Source organism: Anabrus simplex, chromosome 3 (genome assembly GCF_040414725.1).
Source record: "Anabrus simplex isolate iqAnaSimp1 chromosome 3, ASM4041472v1, whole genome shotgun sequence".
NCBI classification, from domain to species: Eukaryota; Metazoa; Arthropoda; class Insecta; order Orthoptera; family Tettigoniidae; genus Anabrus; species Anabrus simplex.
The window spans coordinates 291,490,591-291,508,733 of NC_090267.1; the positions used below are offsets into that span (position 1 = coordinate 291,490,591).

An 18,143-nucleotide genomic window follows, 5' to 3' on the forward strand; every position below is an offset into this window, starting at 1 on the left:
AAAACACACAATAAGGAGCGCTTTTATAATTTTGGATCTATAAATAACCCTAACGACCACATTAATTTGGGTTTATAGATTACGATGCTCAAGATGTCAAGCCAGTTATATTGGAAAGACAGAAGCTTTGCCACCCATTACGGTACCTCGAACATGTAAATGCCAACAAATGATTCTCCAACCTGAGTAATCATATGGAAGAATGTCAATACAATTTTATAAATATACACCAGGATCTACAAATTAAGATTACACAGAAGGGACATATTACATAATATATTTACTCTATTTTTATTTTGTAATTACATTGTGAATATAGCCGCCAGTGTAATTTATCCGTATTGCACCAAGAAGAGCCTTGACTCAGGTGCCTATATTGAAATGAAATATTACAGAAGAGATGTTCATACATTTGGATCAACATTCACACTCCTCCAGTAACTTGAATGCTGAGAAAACTAACATTCTCCAATTCAGTTCTCTCATTTTAAAACTTACAACGGCCGATACATAACCAAAATAAAAGTCAACAAGACTGACCTTTTAATCCCTCCCTCTCTTCCCCTCCATGCATCACATGACCCACCGCCTGTCACTCCACACGAATAAGCAACTCTGTGGGATTCAAGCAGAGCACAGCTGCAGTAAACAAAGTGATACAACCCTGTTTGGTAGAAACACTGCTAAAAAATGGGACCAGGGGCCTGCTCCACGAACAAACTTTGCAACTTTTAACTTTGCACCTTTCAGTTCAGATTTTGTTCTACCATCACTTTTCAGATTTAGCTTGCAAAGTAAAAAGTTAGGAATCTTTTCACTTTTCAAGCCTGTTATGTTCCTCCATTGGTACAGAAATGCAAAGTGCAAAGAAATGAAGTGAAAAGTTTTCATAAATCTTGCAAAGAGATGATTGTTTCTCGGCGTAGAATTTGGTTTAGTGGTATAAACTTGTTATGACGTGAGCTTTTGTTAACATCAAGTGAGGACAGCGATGAAGAATTCAATAAGAATACAAAGATAGGATTAATTTTTATAACCTCACTTCGACGTAACTTCGCGAGTGATTTCATATTACCCCAACACAGGCTGACTGTATTCTTGAAATGATCAGTCATTTATTGAAACATGCAACAAAAAGAAGTCAATTCCTTTCCGAAAAAGAACAAATTCTTATATGCTTATATACATTGGTTAGTCAATGGTGCCCAGCTGCACGGTGTAGCAGCAATGCATGGGACATCAAAAGCAATTATTTGCAGAGCTGTTATCAAAGTCATAGATGTTATAGTAAATGTAATATTTCCCAACAGTACGTTGGCCTGATAATACACTTAGGCCCGGTTTCATCAACACATGTTAGTACTTAACAAGGTGTTAAAACATTTTAACATCCGATTAAAGAAAATTTGCGTTTCATCAACGACTGTTAACATTAACAAATGTTAAACTGCGTATTAAAGTTAACATCAGCAATTTCCAATGTTAAATGGCTAACATTAGCATTTAGCGACCTGTTCCACTGTTCCAAAATGGCTGCTGTGAATCTCGCTTTCGATGCGGAATTGCTCTATTTAGATCTTTTACAAAACAATCCTAATCGAAGAAGAGTTCAGCGACGTAATGACTTCGAAAATTTGACGGATGCGGAATTTCTTCATAGATACAGGTTATCGAAAATAGTCGTTGCTAAGGTTGTTGAAGAAATTCGAGTGAGGTTGGAATATCCTACGAAGAGAAACTTACCTCTTTCTCCAATGTTGCAGGTACTGACAACATTACGATTTCTTGCTACTGGTTCTTTTCATGTAATGGTCGGAGACAATGCTGGAATTTCTAAAGCCACTGTTAGTAGAGTTGTTTGTCGAGTGTCTGCAGCAATAGCATCCATGAGAAGGAGGTATGTAACATTCCCTTCAGTAGAAGAACGTCAGCAAATTATCCGCGACTTCTATGAAGCAAGTCGTTTTCCTGGTGTTCTAGGTGCAATAAATTGCACACATGTAAGAATCCAATCACCTGGAGGCAATAGGGCCGAAATATATCGTAATCGGAAGGGATATTTCTCTGTTAATGTTCAGGTGATAAGTGACCCTAACCTCCAAATCAGGGATATAGTTGCTAGGTGGCCTGGTTCTGTACATGACAGTACAATATTTAATAACTCCCACATCAGAGCACAGTTCGAAATGGGGACAATTAATGAAGGGATTTTGTTAGGTGATAGTGGATACCCACTAAGAAAGTATCTGTTAACTCCATACTTACATCCTGAAGGAAGACCTCAAAACCGCTACAACATAGCGCATATCAGGACACGGAACTGCGTGGAAAGGATGATAGGGGTCTGGAAAAGAAGATTTCCTGTTCTCAGCCTGGGATTACGAATCAAATGCCAGTCAGCCTTAACCATTATTGTAGCGACAGCTGTGTTGCACAACATCGCAGTGCTGACTAGAGATGAACTTCCTCCAGATGACTTACCATTATACCAATACATAAGGCAAAGGGGAAATAGGAATGAAAGGATGGAAAATCATCCCATTGAAGCTGATAATGAACACACAGCAGTAGCGTACAGGAATTCAATTGCTCAACAACACTTTGCTTGTAAGTACTGCACATGAAACTTTTATTTTAAAAATAAAAAAACAAATAAGAATACATAATGGTTATTTACAATATTAATCACAATCTTTGGCAATTCGCCGTCTTTTTTCCTTTAAATAGAGAAGCTTTTCCCTTAAAGCTTCCTGTTGCAACCTCTCGGTTTCTTTTCTCATTTCAATAAGCTGTATCTCCTGCTTATATTTCTCCTCTATCAACTTCATTTCTCTTTCGCAGAGAGATGTCCTGCTCTCGGCAAGTGCAGCAATGTTGTTCCGACAAAGACTGGCCTGTGAACAAAGATGACGAAGGAAAATCTTAAGACATCTGCAATAATGTTTTTGACTTTCTCAGTGTGAAATAGCTAATGAGATACTGACCTTGTTTGAGCGAGTTGACTGCTTTGTTTCTGCGCAGGTTTTATCTTTGGTCTGAAAAGAAAAAAAAATTGTAAGGAAGAGAGAAGTAGAAATTGCTGAAAACAGGTAAATGAACACCTCTGACACTGGTGACTATATTGTGTAAGGTAGGCCATACACTTGTCTGTATTGCGCACGTTGTAACCCTTACCCACACTGTGTTCGTCATGATAAATGGGATGGGGAAGGTGGATGGCCGTACAAGCGTATGTTAGTTGCAGGCCAGTTCAATGGTAAGAGTTCTTTGTCCAGTGCCTATTGTGAATCTACTATAGTGTTGACAAGTGGCTATCGTCTACGAACAGTTACTAGTTGTCTCAGCTGATATCCTGTATGTGTCGTTGAACTGCTGCAGTATACGACCTGGTTTCAAGGTGTAGACGAGTCTTGTGCGAAAGACGTGCGTTTTGAAAAGTGAACAGTAGGATTATATTAAAGTTAAAATCAGTGTGTGGCTAAAAAGACACAATATAAGGAAAGTGATCTGAATCACAATACCACATGTCAGAGCAATCCCTGAAAACTGTGTATGTTGCTGTTATTATTGTTCACTGTTGCCTATACAATTACTACAAGTAGTAGTAAGTCATAGTGCTTGATTTTGTATGTATATATTTTCAGCTTTAGGTTTATTTTTATATGTTAATGTGTAAAGGGGAAAACTTGAGGGTATTCCTTTTTTCCAATTTGCTTACCGTTAAACTGACACGATAGGTCTTATGGCGATAATGGGATAGGAAAGGGCTAGCAGTGAGAAGGAAGTGTCCATGGCTTTAATTAAGGTTTTACCAGCATTTGCCTGGTGTGAAAATGGGAAACCACGGAAAACTATTTTCAGGGCTGCCGACAGTGGGGTTCGAACCCACTATCTCACACGCTCACAGCTGCGCGACCCTAATCGCACAACCACTTGCTTGGTGAGAAATTTGTTATTTTATTATTAAACAGAAAAGCGCACAATGTACATGTGAAATATTCTTACAATTATTACAATTTTTAAACTGTCATTCACTGCAAATTTGCTGTATTTAGATAGTCTTTTTTTTTTTTTTTACATACTGGAGAACGGTGTTTATCACATGGTCCCGCATACCATTCAAACTTGCAGTCTGAGGTTGGAGCGTGGAATTTCTTATTTATACACACTGTGAAGTGGGAATCCATGCCCCGCAAAATGAATAATCGTGTGTCTCAATTCGTAGTTTGTACTTTGCGGTTATCCATATCATAGGTCTCAATGTTCAGTAAAAGAGGGCTCAGTGGATCCCACTAAAGTATGCCTACAGTTTGTAGCATGATTGTAGTCATGATGTTATCGTCTATGATTAAATAGTTACAATATTATTGCACCTATTCAAACTTTATTTGAAACTGAGAAAGAAATAAACAAGTGGAACTAATGATTGTGAACGGATAGTTGTTGGAAGCAAAATGACAATGTCTATCTCACTGTAATTTTTTTCTTCCAATTTATTTTTGTGCCATTGGGGTAAAGAAGGAGCGATTCGAAAGTGAGCCTTTTTACATCTTCACTGAAGATGAGTGCAAGCTGGCATTTCAGGTATTTGTGCTAAGTTGCAATAGAGACTTCAGGTGATGAGCATTGTCCCTAGATTCTCTTCATAATTGGATGCGACTGACACAGCGGAAAAAAAGAGTACGTGGAGGAAATCCACAAGTTTTCACATTTTTTGAAGTATTATGTAAGTAAATAAGTGTGTCAGAAGGCAGTTTCCACTGGAGAACAACAAAGAAAACCATTCATGAAAATATATAATTTTGTTATAAAAATACCAGAAAAAAAGGAGTAGGCTTACAATGTATGAAAAGTGACCAAAAACACGCAAAGAAGCGACTCTCTTCCTATGAAGCTTATAAACAATTATTTGCTTTTCTATTTGTAAAATTTATTTTGTGTTGAGTGATGATATCAGTCTCTATTTCTTTGTAAAAATTGTTTAAATAAACAGGAAAGTAAACAGGAAAAAATTCTGAAAATAGAAGAGCTACTTAATGTTGCTACATATCGAACAATGAGCAGGCTGTGATGATGAGAGTGAAATCTGATATTTTTAAAAGTTTTCCAGTTCAGAATTTTGAATAATTTTGATTGACTTGGCAAGCTTGACTCCTAAATTATGTGAAGTGGCCTTGTCAAAAAAGTGTTGTTAATTTTAATATTGTGTGTAAATAGGGTAGTTAGTAGTAAGTTAGTTAAAGAAATGCCACACAAGATAGCTGCCATGTTAATTCACCATTATTTGTTACATACTAGAGGAATCACTTAGATGAGTAAGAGAAATGAAAAGGACTGTCCATTGATCAGACGATGGAAGAGATAGGAACATTTCATAGCCAACCAGTGAATTATTTGATTTGTTTTTCTAAACTAGGTATTACCCTAGCAATTTCATAAGCCTTGTATTTGTATAATTTTCCATTCCCCATCTTTAGGTTTTATCAGTCTGATTTTATAGTTTTATGTGTTTGGGGAATCTTAAATTTGTTCTGATTACATGTGTAACAATTTGGAAAACATTTCAATTCAATTACAGTCATAGTGATTTTCAGTCAGAACTAAAATATGCTGAATCTTTGAATAAAAAGTACTATCTGCGCACTTTTTAGCGACAGATTTACACCCTAGTGCTGAAGCGGTCGACCTCGGCAATCTTCGAGATTCGTACTGGCAATCTTTGAAACACAATCTATGAATCGCTTATGCATCGCTGTGCGACGTCTGGCGTACACTTTACGTACTAGTACTGTTGTTATTTACACAGCAAAGCCAAACTATCAAATTCACTCTAGGAATAAGATTCGCATCGAGAAATGTTATATAATGTGTGTGTGACACAGTTGTTGGCTTAAAATAACAAAGGTTTAGAAAATTCATATCGATCGATCATATTATCGATTCAATTCAGATTTAATTTCCATTAAGTTGGCAGTACTAACGGAACCGGAAGCGCTCTCACCTTACTCCTCAAACCTGTACCCAAATCTATCGCTAAAAAGTGCGCAGATAGTACATTGCAACAGGTTAAGCCTTAATCATTCACCTTGTCCTAGATGATGTCCCTGCCTCGTTCCTACTTTCAGAATTTATATGAAACATGTGTTTTGTATTTGTTTCCTTTAAATGTAGAATTATTACACAAACCAAGACTTATAGAAATGTATGCTGCTGCTATACGGTGTTCATTTGAGTATAAAGTTACAAGTTTTCTAGTCTGTGTTCGGTAGACTGGAAAGTTTTAAAGTTTTTATTAGCAGCTTACTAAGGTCAGCACATAATGCTACCACCTGTTTGGTACAGGTTGCAACGTGAAGATAATTTTTCACTATTGGTTTCTTCACAGCATATAAGCACAGTGAAGCAAGGCATCAGGGTTTAGACTTTGTTTGTCTGTCTAATTTACCACCATTCGTCTAGAAATGTTGGTAACGATTCTGATAGTGTTATGTGGAAGATAGATCACAGATCGAACATGGCGCTGCTGGCACATCATCATTTGTTATAAAGAAGATAGGAGCGGGACAAGCAAAGGGGTCTGGGGGCATAAATTCTACCTAACAAAATGAACCCCAGCAAATCTTGAATGACTGGCAGGAAAGCGATGCCAAGAAATATAATTACTTTCACAACTTATCATACATTGTGTGACAATCTGTACCTATGGTATCAGCGGCCATTTCAGCCATTGCATGACTCCCAGAATTCAATTCAGACAGATGTCAATAACACCAGCACACTAAGAACCAATTAATACACACACATCTACACAAAGTGTAACCCTTTTTTGCCATGTTTTGCTCAACATACAACTTATGCTATACAGAAAACAATGTTGAAAAATTCTATTCACCTCACAACCTGTGCACACATTTCCTCAAAATATTAGTTCCTACCAACTAAGTGCGACCCTAGCAAACAACGAGCTACATGTACATGTGGTCTGAAAAGTTTTATGAAAATTATGACAGTAATAAATCATAAAATTATCTATACTTTCAAAACAAGTTTTAATTTTCACCAGTGCACTATTAAAGGTAAAGCAAGTGACTGAACTATGTTCGCCTACCCTATTGCTTATCCCCTGTTATCAAGTTACTGTTCTCACCAAGTTAATGAGAGCGTAGGAGAGACTCGACCCTCGAAAACATCATCCAGTCTCAGATAATAAATGTAATGACACTTTTACACGATAAACCTCAACAAGCAAGTTTGGAAGTAAGCTATATATTTCCACACTTGTTTCAGACTGGCTATTCCAGTAAATTCAACTGCACTACCTGCATAATCTGACTTCAAGTTTGCCTAAGCACATAGTTAAAACATTTCCTCATATTCAAAGATTCCAGATATTCCAGCTTACTTCCTGCAGCATAGCATATGGGGAGACTTTGTGACTGAAGTCTACTGAAATAAATAAGTAAACTAGCATAGTGTCATCCAACAGTTTGCATCACAGATTGTATTTTTAAACTGTTTTGAATGCTTCACATAGTTAGAATTGACAAAGTTACCTAGGCCTAAACTTATATCAGATTTTCACAACAAATTCTATTCTGTAGCTATTCTGGACCCTTGTGGTCAGCTGTATTTAGAGTCAAACAAATACATTATTTTGTCCCTCTGAAAGAAGTAGTAGTAGTAGTAGTGATGAGCTTTTTATAAGTTGGAGGACACTATGCTAGTTTACTTATTTATTTCAGTAGACTTCAGTCACAAAGTCTCCCCATGTGCTATGCTGCAGGAAGTAATTGTCTCCTCTTGTCTAGGTTAAGCTCAGTCCTGGATGGCACATCATCGTAAGTTAAACGTTAACCACATTCTACAGTAAAGGCCTAGTCGAAACATTACCTCATATTCAAGTTCATTAGAAAGAAATATGGACTTACAGTTTTTGGAGTGGCCTGTGGTGAAATTATATCCAGTCTGGTGCTCTCAAGGTGTGTAGTGGCCTTGGGTGGTGTACTCGCAACCAAACTTGGTTCATTCTGCTAACAGAACAATGCACATCTTGTTCAGTATAATGTATTAACATTCAATCACTTTAAGGTATACGTACGGTTCATGGAAAATAATATTTGATATAATTTATAATTACCTGTACAGCTGCCACAACTGAAAGATCCTCGTCCTCATCCACAACTTCCACTATCTCGGCATCTCCTACAACAGTACACAAAAATGTGTTTAACATTTACCATCTGATTTATATTAACATGTAACATACTCTTTTATTGAGGTCCTCCATGAATAAAAGCAATACATACCGTAGTAAACCGCATCACAGTCGTACACGTTACTGCAGGGCTCTATCTGGTCTTCTATCAAGGATAGAACCCTTTCGTCTATTTTGGTTGCAGTTGGAGTGTAGGGGCCACCTCCTGTTTTGAATCTCTCCAACCGTTCTTCTCCCTTTGCCTTCTTCGCCAGCCTTTTAATATTGATGTAAAACTGGCGAAGTTGTTTTGCAGTCCGGGAGGTTACATTGGGATTAGAATTGAAACCCTCCCGGACTTTCTCCCACGCCTCGTCCTTTTCTCTTATTCTTAAGCCATCTGTGCGTTTGCACTCAATAACTTCCCTATTTTTACTTACTAACTCAATTAGCAACTCCTTTTCGAAGGAAGAGAAATTGGAACTTCGATTCCTCTTTGCTTCACTCGCCATATTTAACAGCTGTACTCAAACAAAAGCGCATCGGAGCGCGCTGTAAAACAGCATGTTCGTACCACTGCCTCCGTGATCCACACCACTTCGCAATGTTAGTGGAGTTAACAGGCGATTAGTTAACATTTCACAGGAAAAGTTTGATGAAACGCAAGAAACCTAACAAGATGTTAAATTTTTAACTCGGTATTAACTAACAACTTGTTAGTATATATTTAACATGTGTTGATGAAACCGAGCCTTAATATAGCGACGGGATTTCTAATGAAGGGTGAATTTCCTTCTGTGTGTGGATGTGTTGACGGTAGCCTACTCGTTAACATTGATGTGTGTCATCATTTGAGAGGTTATCTTTAAAGCTGTCAAAAAAAGGATGTCCCGTTTCTCCTTGACAACTTTCAGCTCAGCCAGCTTCTTGTCGAATAACCTTTCTTTCCCATGATAAAAACTTTAACGGTACGACAATTATACCACGCGAAAAGTAAAGCATTAAAATCATAAGAGTATTAGGCCTATACAGTTTGCTTATGGAATTGAAAAGTACAACCTAGTTCATGGTGGAACAGAAAGACTTTGCAAGAATTGAAAAGTGCAAAGTTGAAAAGTTTGTTCGTGGAACAGGCCCCTGCCCTAAGAAAACTCACCTCATCTAAATAAGACAGGTGTAAAATTTCATAAAATCACAACCCAAAATCCAATGCACAGTACATTGACATTTCAACAAGCAACTACGGTAATAGATATTCTGTAATGAGAACAAAGAATCCACAACCTCCACTCTCGGATGCATATAATAATAGTTGCTATGTTATTCTCTATGAATTTCATGTTGGTATCCCTGAGGAGCCACTTTTTATTTTTACAAGTTCCTTCACTTCCTGAAAAAACTGTTTTCAGGTTGTCCCATTTTCTCTGCATTTCCTTCAATGGTGTGTTGAAGTCCTCCGCACTGGTACCGACAGCACTGGGTGTCTTAATTCTGTCTTTGAATTCAATGCTGCGGACATAGCAAATTTCTGGGAAGCTCTTGATATATTGTATTAATTCACCAGTGCCTTCCTGGACAACTGAGTGGTGTGATGCTCGCATGAATGTAATGAAGTTTTCTAAGTTACAATATAAAGAGAACTGAATGTGTGAAATGAGATCACCTACTTACCAACTTGCACAAAATAGGATCGGATTCTATCCCTGCAAGTAACTTCAGCAAGCTCATGATGTGTCCTTCACACTTCTGACAAGACTGGCTGCAAGAGGCTTGCCCAAGAAATTGCTAACTGCTGCAAGTCAGCCTGCTGAGGAATTTAGACTTGCAATTGGCACAGCAAGTTGCTCTGTGCAAGTAAATCTTACTAGTGTAAATGTAGCCTTATAGTAGGCGAACCTTTTCTTGAGCCCTGAGCTCCATAGTAATGAATGGGAACTAGAGCTCAAGAAAAGGTTTGCGTTCTATAGACAGAACATCCTCTCCAATTTACTCCAAGTAATGAACCGATATTTGCAGCGAAGTGTCAAATCGAATGCACTGCACTCGTCCACACAGAATGTTTCGCTATTGCTCTGGGTGAAACAGAACGAGCTCCTTTAGCCCTTTAGAATGCTAGAGACCTAAAACTGCTTTGTGGCCGTAGGCCTTGGGGGCTTTTGCCCTTTCCTTCATCACAGTCCAATGGTTTTGCCACTAGTCTGCAAAATTAATTCAGATACAGTAATTCAGCTAAAACTGATCTTAGTTCCTTAGTAAACAGGTTAGCAGCACTGCCGACTGCCCGACCACGTCCTCTGCGGGAGTTCCACGAGAAGCACACCACCCACAGCACACAGATCGAACATGCTAGGCGTAAAGTGTGTGCATAACATTGAAACTGGGAAGATAGAATATAAAATCGGAAACTCGGATGAAATATTAAACTTTAGAGACAGCCTGTATAACAATCCTTACACGCCATATAAATAACTTACTAAATAACATACACCAAGAAACCAAGCCATCAAAATACTATATACCCTCATCACATCATAAACCTGGAAAATATATTTTAGAAATTTCCTGAATGCCCCACAACTTAACAAGTGTAGTTAGATTAAGCAGCCAAACGAAGCATGATAACGCTAAGTCTGGGGATTATCATAACGTTGCTATTACACCCGAGTCTTGGCAGCTGAATAATAATTACATTCAACTGCTCGAAACACAGGTGCAATTAAATTCACAGCAAAGAGGAATGTACTATAGTTCACAGTGATCCAAAACGCGGTAAAAACGTAAACACGTGGCAAACATGTCTGCTACAACGTGTTCTGTACCGCTGACTAGTACGTATCACGTCCTACATTTAAACTTTATACACGAATATTATACATACATCAATGCAAAATAAAACTTAAAACAACATTTTTCCATGAATAACCTACCGATATAAAAATCCAATTAATCAACATCGCTCCCTGGATGATGCGAGAATTGACGATTATATCCGCTGCCACCAAGACCAAAACCAAAGAGAAGAAAGATAACAGCAAGGAGAATCTTTCTTCTTGATATTCGATTGGGCTCGGTATTTAACTAACACCCAGTTCCTTTTTCTTCTTTTTTCTTTCTTGATATTTGGTTGGGCTCTGTATTTAACTAACACCCAGTTCCAATACTTTGTAAATGAAACACTGTCGAACACTCAGAAACATTTAGTTATGGTGACTAAGAAATACTTCATCTCACAGGGCAAAGATCACTGGTATGGGTGAAAATCTACATCTTGTGGGTGTAAGTGTAATAGACATAGGAGTAAGCACGGGGACACAAGGTACTATATCTTCACGCCGAAGTGACCCATCTTGGCGTCTTCTACTTTGACATACGGAACGGGTCTACAATTGGGAAGGACAAAGGATAGAACACAACAACTAAAGGATCTAGTATTAAGGATGGAATAACACAAATAGAGGGTTAGAATGTAGATATCGCGCAAAGTGTAATGAAAGCTTACTAATGACATGTGATATGACTAACGACGTGTTATCCTAAACCGTACCTATCAAAGAGCATCTGACCTACCAATGAGAATTTACCTACTGAATCTGGATCTTTTTAACAAAAGAACAACGCATTAACATATGTGCTAGAGGCGACAAAAGACAATAGTAACGCGAACATTGTGCTCATTTTCTGCTAGAGTTGTATAATAACAAAAATTAAACAAAACCTAAGTAGGCATAGTCGGGAGTGTTATGAAGACTATGTAAGTGACACAACTATTAATGAAACGTGAATCTTATGGTATGTTTATAATATGATGTCCGTGTCATCTAAATATTTGTTTAATATATATATTATGTCCGGTGACGGATTGTAAACAAGACAAGCAACACTTGTTGGAAGCGGTATTCGTAAACAGAGTAGACTTGCAATTAATCGTGTTCGAGCCTGAGTATATAACGGACACTGGAGAATGAGGTGATTTGCATCCGCCTCATTTGAACCACACTGACATGTCGGTTGGCTGACAATATTGAAACGGTACTTTAACATGGGCGTAAGCGAATGGTTGAAACGTAGCCTAATAATAGTTATTATATGACGCCGTGTGTAAGTTGATCGTTGATACCAGTGTTGGATTGGCAGAGAGGGTTGGATACTGTAATAGAATTTCCCTTTTATTCTTGCAGTGTCATTCCAGAACTGTTGCCATGTTGCTTTTTGATGTTGCTTTAGTAGTGGAATTAGATCGGTAACTGGAGTCATAAATGTCATTGGAGGGGTAAATGAAATGTCGTATGGCTTTTAGTGCCGGGATATCCCAGGATGGGTTCGGCTCGCCAGGTGCAGGTCTTTCTATTTGACACCCTTAGGCGACCTGCGCGTCGTGATGAGGATGAAATGATGATGAAGACAACACGTACACCCAGCCCCCGTGCCATTGGAATTAACCAATGAAGGTTAAAATCCCCGACCCGGCCGGGAATCGAACCCGGGACCCTCTGAACCGAAGGCCAATAAGCTGACCGTTCAGCCAACGAGTCGGACATTGGAGGGGTGTTGAGCAGTGATGCTTGTTTGGCAGCTTTATCCGCTTTTTCATTACCGGGAATATTTTTATGAGCTGGAATCCATATAATTGTAATCTGAGTACCAGTAGTACGTAGGTCATATAATAGTTGCTTAACATTATAAACATACCAGTTCATCGTGAATTTAGAAGACTGGATCGATTGTAATGCTGATAGAGAATCTGTGAAGATATTAGCGTTCGGGATTGCTTCGTTTTTTATATACAGGAGTGTTTGTCTGATCGCTATAAGTTCTGCAGTAAAGATAGAGAAATCCGGGTGGAGTTTATATAGCTCAATGTGTTGTATTCGTTCATAATAAAATGCTGCTCCTACCCCTCATGAATTCCGAGATCCATCGGTATAGAAATTATGTCCAATGTTAGAGTATGTTAAACGAAGTTTTTTCGAGGGTGTTGAAAACATAGAGGTTTTATACTGTAGGAATGCAAAAGTACTATCCGCGCACTTTTTAGTGATAGATTTTTGTACTCGTTGGAGAAGTAAGAAGGGTTCCGTTAATACTGCCAACTGAATGGAAATGAAATCTGAATTGAACGCGATAATATGATCGATCGATATGAATTTTATAAACCTTTATTACTTTAAGCAAACAGCTGTGTCACACACACAATATTTAATACTATATAACATTTCCCGTTGCGAAACGTGTTCCTAGCATGAATTCTATAGTTTGGCTTTGCTGTGTAAACAACGACAGTACGAGTAGTTAAAGTGTACGCCAGATGGCGCACAGCGATGATAAGCGATTCTTAGTTTGTGTTTCAAAGGTTGCCAATACGAATCTCGAAGATAACCGAAGTCGACCGCTTCAGCACTAGGGTGTAAATCTATCACTAAAAAGTGCGCAGATATTAGTAGTTGTAGCTTGGATAGCATCTGTGTAGTATTGTACTACCTCATACGGTACCGTATAATGGGGAAGTTTGGCGCACCTTATGATATTGGTTGTTAATGTCGATACATATTGGAATACGGTTATTAGAGCAGGGGTTCTTTTGTCTCTGATATTATATGAATTGTATCTTTCATGTAGTAGTTGGAGTTTCGGTACAATAGGATGAGAAACTGTTATGAAACGTCGTATGAGGTACTTGGAAGTAAGGAACTGCCGACGTATATGGAGTGGTGGTTCTCCCGTTTCCACTTGTAGAGCATTCGTGGGTGTAGATTTTAATGCACCAAACCAAATACGTAATGCGCGGTGTTGTATAGTAATTAGCTTATTCAGTGTTGCGGGATTAGCAATATCAATGATATGAGCGCAATAATCTAATCTGGAGCGAATTGTAGCACAGTATACTGTCTTGGCTGTTGTAGGGTCTGCCCCCCATGATCGTCTTGTTATAGCTTTGAGTAGTTTTGCATAATTATCCGCCATATTTCTGAGGTACTGGATATGTCTAGTAAAGGTTAGTTTATTATCTAGGATGATGCCGAGATATTTATGATATGTATGTATCGGTATCTCATAGGAAGCCACTTTTAATGGTTCAGTGTTGTAGACCCGTTTCTGCGTAAAAATGAGTGTTGAACACTTAGTTGGAGATATTGATAAACCATGGTCACTTAACCAGTTCTGTACTTCAAGCATGACTTTAGTAATAGTATTACGGGCACCATTAATATCCTTCCCTGATGTATATATGACTATATCATCAGCATAGAGTAAGATACGTGCATGTTGGAGTACAAGTTGTTCGAGGTTTGAGAGATACAAGGCAAATAATATGCCACTAAAAATATCGCCCTGTGGAAGTCCATCTGTAGCCTGACGTGAAATAGGTGGTGCATCAGGGTGTTTTATTATAAGCTTTCGATATGTATGGAGGTTTCGGAGTAGTGTGATGAACGGAGTAGGAAGTCCTTTGGATGATAATGCGGCCCATAACATATGCAATGGGACTGAGTCAAACGCTCCCCGTATGTCCAGAAAGATGGCAATTGTGTGATATTTTCGTGTTTTAGCAAGTAATATGTCAGTTATTAGTATATTAATGGCATCTTGTGAACTGCGACCTTTAAAATAGGCATATTGGCATTTGGGAACCAAGTCATAGTATTCTAGGTACCATAAAAAACGTTGTAGTAGTAGTTTTAAAAATGTTTTGCGTATACAAGAGGCTAATACAATTCCACGAATATGTTTATGATTATTCAACGGTAGACGAGGTTTTGGAATAGGTATTAAGAAAAATTGATTCCAGTCGTCCGGAGGGGTAGAGGTTTGTAGTATGTGATTGTAGTGATTAACAAGGGCTTGCAATGCCGGGTTGGGGAGTGCTTTTATCATTGTGTAAGTAATGTAGTCCGGACCAGGTGTGGATGTGTTACATTTTTGTAGCGTTGCTGTGAGTTCACGTAGGGTGATGTTCTGTAGCAAAACTGAAGACGATAGTGGAGAATCATTACAATTAGGGACGAACTGTGGGACCACCGTATTGGGAGTTAATGAATAAAGGAATTGTTCCAAAATATCTGTCTGAATTAAAGGTCTAGTAATTTGTGTGGAGACACGTGCTAGTGCCCTAACCGCGTTCCATAATCTGGTTACGGATATATATTTATGGAAAGAATTAATAAAGGCTTTCCAAGCTGTGCGCCTTTTTTGATGAAATATGCTACGTATTGTAGCAGTATGGCGTTTCAGGCGAATATAATTCACTAAGTTTAGTGTTTTCCGATAGATTTTAAAAAGGCGTTTCCTTTTAAGAATGAGGTGGTGACATTCATCATCCCACCATCTGGGGCCACCAATATTGTGGGAGTGTGCATTGGGTGTTCGGTTAAATGGGTGATAACAGTCGAGATATTGATATATAATGTGATAGAGCTTATTGTAATTAAACTCATCGACTGTATATTTTTCAACCTGTTTTAGTATAAATACCTTGAACGTCTCGGGATCAAACTTATGTAAAGAGCGGGTTGTACTCATTACTTGATTGGACCATGGGGGTTTCATTATAGATCCAGAACCATGAGTTATAAATATTGGATAATGATCACTGCTATGTGTATCACACAATGTACGCCAAGTAGTTGTGGATTCTATAGTATAACTGCATAATGAAATATCCACTGCACTTGGAGGTGCTCCAGGGGAAGTTAGTCTGGTCGGTGACCCATCATTGAGAATTACTAGATTACTTCGCTGTATTGCGTTTAAGAAGTTAGTTCCCCTAGGTGTGTCCACTTGGGAACCCCAATGGGTATGGTGAATATTCATGTCCCCTAAAATAAGTAGCTGGTTTTGGGCATGGAATTGTTGAAAAAATTGTTGCCATTGTCTATATGATATATATTGGTCAGGTGGGCAATATATATTTATGACATGTATATTATTAATTATTATACCAAGTACATATACGTTAGGTATTTGACATTGGGGATGAAATAGCTGATAGGTGAATGATTGATGTATTAAAAACGCTACTCCATCATACTCCGGGCCATCTATGCGTTCAATTTGATAATAAGGTATAGAAAAAACACTATCGGGCGCAAGCCATGTTTCTTGTAAGAGTACTATATCCGGTGATGTTTCTTTTATTAATATTCTCAATTTATCGTATTTATTCCGAATACTTCTAGCATTCCATTGAATTATCTTCATTGTCTTTAGAGAATAGGGACTGTAGGTTGTCGCAGAATTGTCCAATCATGGATAACATATTCGGTTGGTCCTTAAGTAATGGGAGTAATAGCAACATGAGCGTACGTAAGCATTGTATGACTTGGTCTTTTTGCATATCATGTTGAGATGTCAAAGCTGCTTCGTTTACCGTTTGCTGCGATAAGGGTTGTCGTGATGTAGTTGGGGTCTGCTGAAGATGTGAAGGGGGTGGTGCTGAGCTGGCATCGCTGGGTGCCGAGGAATTTGATAGTTCTGCAGAATTTGCATGTGCCCCATACGATCATATCCGGGAGTCGGCTTGGGTGGCAAATCTTTAACAATAACCTGTGTAAACTTCCGCTTACGCGGAGCTTCAACAACCGGTGTAGGCGCAGGAGTTTGCAAGGGGGGTAAATTTTGAAGAGTGTCTTGTGGGGCTATAGTCTGTGGGGATAGACGTGAAGCAGCCTCAGAATAAGAGACATTCTCGAGGCACATTAGTTTTTTGATTTCAATTTGGCGTTTGTGTACCTCACATTCAGTCGCTCCTGATGCGTGTTGCTTATTACAGTGCAAACATTGTATTATATTAGATAGGCAATCAGCTGTCGCGTGGTTTAAGGCACAATTTTTGCATCTAAAAGTGGACGACTGACAATTTCTGAGAGTGTGAGCATATCTTTGGCATTTCCCACAAAGAATTGGAGAAAAAATAAATGGAGTAACTTCTAACACAACTTGAAAAATAGATACATATTTGGGAAGATGTTTCGCCCAAAAGACTACTTTGACTGATCCAGTCGGCACGTATACGACTTTCCCGTCTTCGACCGTCTTACGATTTAACCATTGTACAGAATGGACTTTAATATCACTTTTGATTAGAGCTAATATGTCAGGTTCAGTAAGATTTTTGTCAACTCCTCTAATTATACCTATGCGAAATAGGTTTGAGTGTGGAATAAATGCATGTAAGTTATGTGAGGCAAGAAATTTACTTTGTAAAAATGAGTTAGCATGTAATGCAGATAGAAAAACGACCTGAATCCTGTTTCTTCCTTTGGGTTGAATGGAGTGAACATGGAAATTATTTTCATGTAGAAGTCTTCCGAGTGCCATTGGGTGTAGGTTACCAATGTTATTCGTACTTTTACCGGACACAAATACAATATATGGTCCCTGATGATTAGTAGAGTAGCTATATGCAGCAAGATTATGGTTAGTGGTTATAGTAGTCGAATTAGGAGTATTAGAAGGTTTATGATTATTAGTCACCGAGGAATTCTTAGAGATAGTTGCAGAATGGTGATTCGTCTTCACTGTTTCTTCATGATCGACATTGTCATTAGCTAAAGGATCAGGTTCTTCACCTCCGCCACTGTCACTATCCATGTCGACCTACGAGTTGCACGCTACCACTCGACAAGCACTAAGTAGAACACTCTAGAACCGACTCGATACAAGCGCACGCGCTGTACAACCGCACTACACGACAGAGCGAACGAGACTGAACACCCAGTTCCAATACTTCATGAATGAAAAACTTCCGAACACCCAGGCCCCATTCACAAATGCAAACGTAACCGTAAACTTAACGACGTAACGTAACCGTAAAATTAACGTAAAATTTGTGGTATTCACAATGGAGGAACGTAACATTAACGTAAAGAGTACACAGCAGCCAATCAAAACACTGCCATGTTATTGAGTACGGAAGTCAGGTTTTGGGCTATCTCGCAGTTTTATATTTCAA

At 38.5% G+C, this 18,143-nt stretch overlaps 1 protein-coding gene and 1 long non-coding RNA gene across 2 annotated transcripts in view; both read right to left on the bottom strand.

The window, feature by feature from the left end:
• LOC136866275 (uncharacterized) overlaps window positions 1-11,222 on the bottom strand; it is a 42,919-nt gene extending 31,697 nt beyond the window's left edge. Inside the window, exon 1 of the long non-coding RNA XR_010859523.2 lies at window positions 11,122-11,222. This is a non-coding gene — a long non-coding RNA (uncharacterized lncRNA). The remainder of the gene's footprint in view (window positions 1-11,121) is intronic.
• Window positions 2,682-8,907, bottom strand: LOC136881854 (myb/SANT-like DNA-binding domain-containing protein 3). The gene is made up of 5 exons (XM_067154291.2): window positions 8,307-8,907; window positions 8,138-8,202; window positions 7,929-8,027; window positions 2,985-3,035; window positions 2,682-2,894 (listed from the first exon to the last, which is right to left on the bottom strand). The coding sequence occupies exons 1-5, from the start codon at window positions 8,704-8,706 to the stop codon at window positions 2,682-2,684; spliced, it is 828 nt and encodes a 275-aa protein (XP_067010392.2). The 5' UTR covers window positions 8,707-8,907.
• Window positions 11,223-18,143: the final 6,921 nt, after the last annotated feature.